The sequence below is a fragment of the Echiichthys vipera genome, assembly GCF_963691815.1.
Source record: "Echiichthys vipera genome assembly, chromosome: 4".
In the NCBI taxonomy this organism is placed as follows: Eukaryota; Metazoa; Chordata; class Actinopteri; order Perciformes; family Trachinidae; genus Echiichthys; species Echiichthys vipera.
In genome coordinates, this window is record NC_139829.1 from 19575237 (window position 1) to 19580968 (window position 5732).

Below are 5732 nucleotides of genomic sequence, written 5' to 3' on the forward strand. Positions count from 1 at the left end.
CTTTAACTAGTTCATGTAATATTTCAATAAATGCTTTTCATTAATGACTGTGTAGCAGGGCTATTATTGAAAAAAATGTATTACCTCTCGGCTTGCTTATTATTATACGGTGTATAAGGAACAGTTTTATGAAAACTATATGTGGTTGTAAATAAACCATAAGTCTTACAAATGAAATATGTCTGTGAGATAGATTCACTGCTTAAATGCATTGCTGTTGTCTATTTGCCTGTATTTCAGAGGCTGCACAAATAAATGGGAGCTTATAAATGAAACCCTTTTTTGGAAATTCAGTGCACATTTTTGTCACATCTCTGAGTCTATATTTAGTAACCACATTTGAGGGTTTTTTTTTTTTTTTACATCAGTATCGGTTCAAAGGAGAAGAGTTCTCGCATGATATTTCTGTGAGGAAGCAGCCAACCACACTGAAGCTCCTAAGTTTGGGTGAAATTCAAACTAGGTGGGACTTTCTGGCACGGCATTAAAATAGTTTGAATCCTATTTGAAGGACAGGGACTTTTTTGTGTCTAGGTAAATTCACATCTGAGCGAGCAAAAATTACATGTGGAGTTCCCCATGGCTCCATTCTGTTTAAAATCTACATGCTGCCACTGGCTCAGATCATGAAAAACAACAACATATGTTACCACAGCTATGCAGATGACACACATCTACATAACTATATCATCAGGCGAATATAGTCCAATACAAGCCCTGAGCAGATGCATCAAGCAAATCAACAATTGGATGGAGCAGAATTTTCTACAATTAAACAAAGAAAAAAGAGAAATTATTGTTTTTGGAGCTAAGGAAGAACGATCAAAAGTCAGCACCCAACTTCAAACAGTAATGCTAAAAACCACAAACCAAGCCAGAAACCTAGGTGTAATCATGGACTCAGACCTGAACTTCAACAGCCACATTCAAACAATTACAAAGTCAGCCTATTATCGCCTAAAGAATACACCAAGGATTAAAGGACTTGTGTGTCAGCAGGACTTAGAAAAACTTGTCCATGCATTTATCTTCAGCAGGCTTGACTACTGTAACAGTGTCTTTGCAGCTCTCCCTAAAAAGTCGATCAGGCGGCTGCAGTTAATCCAGAACGCTGCTGCTCGAGTCCTCACTAAGACCAAAAAGGTAGATCATCACTCCTGTCCTCAGATCTTTACACTGGCTTCCTGTATGTCAAAGAATTGATATCAAAATACACCTGTTGGTTTACAAAGCACTGAATGGTTAAGGACCAAAATACGTTTCCGATCTTCTGCTTGGCTACGAACCACAGAGACCTCTCATCTCCTCTGGGACAGATCTGCTCCATGTCCCCAGAGTCAGGACTAAACATGGAGAGGCAGCGTTCAGTTTTCATCCTCCGCAAATCTGGAAAAAAACTTCCAGAAAACTGAAGGTCTTCTGCAACTCTTAGTTCTTTTAAATCAAGACTGAAGACTTTCCTGTTTGCCACTGCTTTGCAGTAAACTGCTGCACTTTAACTGTTTCTGTAACTGTAACCATCTTTTAAAATGGCCACACACACTGTACACCGAGATGAGGAAGATCAAACATTTTGAATGCCACAGAGGAGTAGATGTGTGAGCCGTTTCTTTCAAACTTGCATGACTTGTAAAAACGACGACTGCTGTGTGTTTAGATAGTGACAGTCTCTCAATTTTGTCTTCAGCGTTTTGGTGAAAAATTACATGTTTGTGCACGTCTTCCAAAAAAGCATTCATGGTCTGTCTACATTTTAAGGCCTGAGACGTATTAGTAGTGAAATGATACTTGTTACATGGCAGTGCAGCTTCTATATAACTATTGCAACATATTTCTTCTGTTTTACTGAGTCAGGCCCAACTTCCCTTTGTGTTTAGCACAAATGTATGGAAATGTAACTCATGTCAACATTTAGACTGAGGGAATATCATATATTCTCTAGAGAGTCTTGTTATTAAAACCTGCCAATAGTTGTTTAGATAATGGGTGGTAGTTTTCTCTATAAGCTGTACTGATATGATGTGTGTTTCTATATAAATCTGTTATTTGTTATTTGAGATTATTATGTGCTTGTAAATTGAGTTTACTTTTGGGCAAGGTAATACGCCTTTGATGTCGCTGCATACTGTTCGGGGACCCATCTAAAAGGGGAAGAGGTGTTTGTGGTTTTAAGTGCTCATTCTTGAACCACATCATCTAAACTGAGAACTATTGACTGTCAACGTGGTCGGTCGGCAGCTGCTGAAATTATACTTGTATAAACAAAACACAGTTGCGTTTCATGCTGTACACTCATTCATGTGGATGAAGTTAGTAAGACTTACTTTTTAATTTTGAGTTAAGACTTTGCTTTTTATTTAATCAACCAAGTGGATGTCCTCTACCTATAGTAAAAATAACAAGCAAACATCTAAATTTCATTATATTCTCAGTAGCTCGTGTTTTTTTTATTGGGTGTGTAAGAGGTGATTTGGACCACACTACTGAATATTTTCATCAAACGTTGCGTTATATTGCATTATTACAGCACCAAAGCTCCATAGTGCTCAACTCTTACAGTGATCTCTGTGAGTCAGTTTATGAGCACCAGCACTTCATGTTAAGTGGAAGTCAAAACACTGTTGCTATGTTGTGTGTAGATAATTATGACACATTTTTCTCACAATTACAAGGTTATATTTTATTCATATGATGTAATCCGTATGAAAATGTCTGGTTAATGCAAAGTACTTCAATAATTCAATATGATTGTATACAATTGAGTTACAGCTTAATAAAATATTAAATACAGTGCAATAACTATTTAGTAGCTTTGCCAAAGCAAAATAAATATTTAGAAAAGTACAGTCAATATATAGAGAAGTTTTCCATACGCATTTCTTTATTTTTTTTTTTTAAAGTGCAATCAATATAAACTGTGTAAGATAAGGAAAGAAATAACATCTTGTTTGCTGTAGCTCTTACATGATGACTTATAAAGAAATACAGTAAGTCACTTTAGTTCAAATCTTTAGCAACGGAGCTGCATCCTTCTCTTTGATTTTGTTGACTTTATGATCACAGCTGGCTGAGCGACTGGGACCCTGTTTCCCGAGTTTTCTTCTCTGAACTTTCAAAAATGTCTGTGGGGGACGGACCCAGATTTAGAGCTTTCCTGATGATGTTCTTGATAGCAGGGCTGGAAAAGTAGTAAACCAGTGGGTCAAGCATGCTGTTGAGATAGGTCAGGCTGATGGTGATGTAAAACCAGACAGTCAGGTTTTCCAGAGCAAGGCAGACCTCAGATTCAGAATGGGTTTTCGCTACTTGTTGGTTCTTGATCCAAATCAGCACCTGTGTGATGTTGCTCGGGAGGAAGCAAATGATGAAGAGCACGGCCACCACTGTGATGAACACCAGAGCCCTCCGAATCTTTGCATGCTGAGACAACTGCCTCCTTCTCAGGTGGCCAATGATTTGGAAAGTGCAGTAGATAATCCCAAGCAGAGGCATATAGAAGGAAAAGAGAAATGCAAACTTATGCCAGTCCAGATTAAGTTTAAGTTCAGTGTCAACCATGAAGCTCTCACAGTAGGTTGTGTTGACGTGTGTTAGACTGAAGATATGAACTGACATTGCGACGGGGAGCACCCACAGTGCAAAAGCTCCACAAATGGCTTTGGAGACACTCAGAGAGTTGATGGGATGATGGGGATGCACCACACGCATGTACCTGTCCACAGCGATGGCCATTAAGAAGATGGTACTTCCCCCGCGGTTCAGTGCCAACATGAAGAGGCAGATGTTGCACATAGGAACTCCAAAGGGCCACTTGATCCCGGCGTTGTAGTAGCTGGCACGGAAAGGCAAAGCCATGTTGAGCATAAAATCAGCCATTGCTAGGTTGAAGAGTAACACCGTACTGCTCTTCCAGGGCTTCAGGTGGAAGCAGAAGATCCAGAGAGCCAGTCCATTTCCAAGGACTCCCAACACAAACTCTGTCACCAACAGGGGAGGGAGCACGCTGATCAGCAGAGTTCCATTAAAATTGCATTTCATGTTGACTTGCGTGCTGCCTTGCTGCCTGCAGATCACAGAAACAACCCCTTGAGAACTGTCTGCATTCTTTAAAGGGAAACGTCTAAATGAAAAAAAGTGTTGGTGGTTTTTGCATATACAGGAAGCCCGGGGGTTCTGCTTTTCATCATTACAAAGATCTCCATTTTCCAAAGATCTTATATTTCTTTAGAAACATGCAAAAGATTGGCTAATAACATCAGAGGGACCAGTAGGCAATGAGCATTAGTTCACAGAAGCAGAAGGATATTAAGTATATTACCAGGTGCTCATGGTTGTAAAGAGGTCCAGGTGAATGCAAGGTGCTCTTGAAGTCAAGCAGGTAAACTTTAGAGAAAGAGAAGCCACAGGTTTGACTCTACTCTACAGTCACGCCCTGATGAAGACTCAGTGCGGGTCCAAACCGGTCGGAATTCTCCTTTGGTTTCATGTATTATGCCATAAACAAATACAGGCATTATAACTACATCCAGTGTGCGTGACGTCCCCTTTCTCTAAGATAATGACAATTATCAGTTCCCAATTCCCTCGCATGTTGAAACCTGTTAAACATTTTACCCTTAAGGCTTGTATTAAAATCCCTATTGAGTATTAATCTTCAATTAAAAACAGTCCACTTGAATAAAGACTGTATACATGGTGGACCCTTCGATGGGAGTTAACACCACCTTGCAGAAAGAAAGCATTATTTTGAGAGCTATAGAGACGTTTTTTTTTTCAGAACTAACATCCCTGTTACTGTCACTTGTAACTGTGATTAAGTCTGACGAGAAACTTATTCTTGGCTGTTTTTTTTTAGGAACAGGAAAGTATGTAGATTATTTGTTCTGACTTTAAGCCCCTTCGTGTTTGCCACATTTTGCTGTTATATAACATATATATATATATATATATATATATATTTGTATAATGCTCACCGCTTTTAGGACTTCAAAGAGCAATGACTGTGAAAACACAGGCACCACTCCTCGCCTTCATCTACAGTAAAGCCGCGTGCTGCTGCTGCTGCTGCTGCTGCCGCTGCTGCTGCAGGTGGTGGTGGCATTAACAAAAAACAAAGTGTGAGACTGCTCAGGATTGAGGGGACAATGAACCAAGCCAAGGAGAAAAGAAACTACAGAAAATATTCACATTTAAGAAGCTGGCATTTTTTTTCCTTAAAAAATGACTCAACCCGTAATCATTTATCAAAAATAGTTTGCAATTAAGTCAAATGTTGACAACTAATTCATTAATCCACTTATCTTTGCAGCTCTGGTGTAATTCCATTTGTTTTTTTACTCTGTCAGTTAGCCGTATCAACATTTACATAATTATTGTACATTTTATTGTTTTTATTACATTTGTGAGTTGGATGCAGTGTGATTAATTCGGCTGTGCACTTGTTATGTGAAAGTATGAATGACAATAAAGTTGATGCCTTAATCTTGGTATGATCAGCACAACAACCTTAAACAGAAAGACTAAAGTGTTTGTCAGACTTATGTGCTCCATTCAGGCTATATAGCACTGAATTAAATATCTAAATATATAATTTAAATATCTAAATTTGTTTAGTTATTAACACATTTCATGCTTTGGGTGTTATATAAGATTCATGTCTACTGCATAACGAAACCAGACACAAGGATTGTGAGAAGTCTGAAATCATTTGTTGAGAATTTGGTCTCTAGTGG

General features: G+C 38.7%; 1 protein-coding gene across 1 annotated transcript; it reads right to left on the reverse strand.

The window, feature by feature from the left end:
• Nucleotides 1-3057: 3057 nt before the first annotated feature.
• Nucleotides 3058-4038, reverse strand: LOC310946185 (hydroxycarboxylic acid receptor 2-like; the record flags this gene model as incomplete). Its single annotated transcript, XM_083912562.1, has 1 exon — nucleotides 3058-4038. The coding sequence occupies one exon, from the start codon at nucleotides 4036-4038 to the stop codon at nucleotides 3058-3060; it is 981 nt and encodes a 326-aa protein (XP_083768688.1).
• Nucleotides 4039-5732: the final 1694 nt, after the last annotated feature.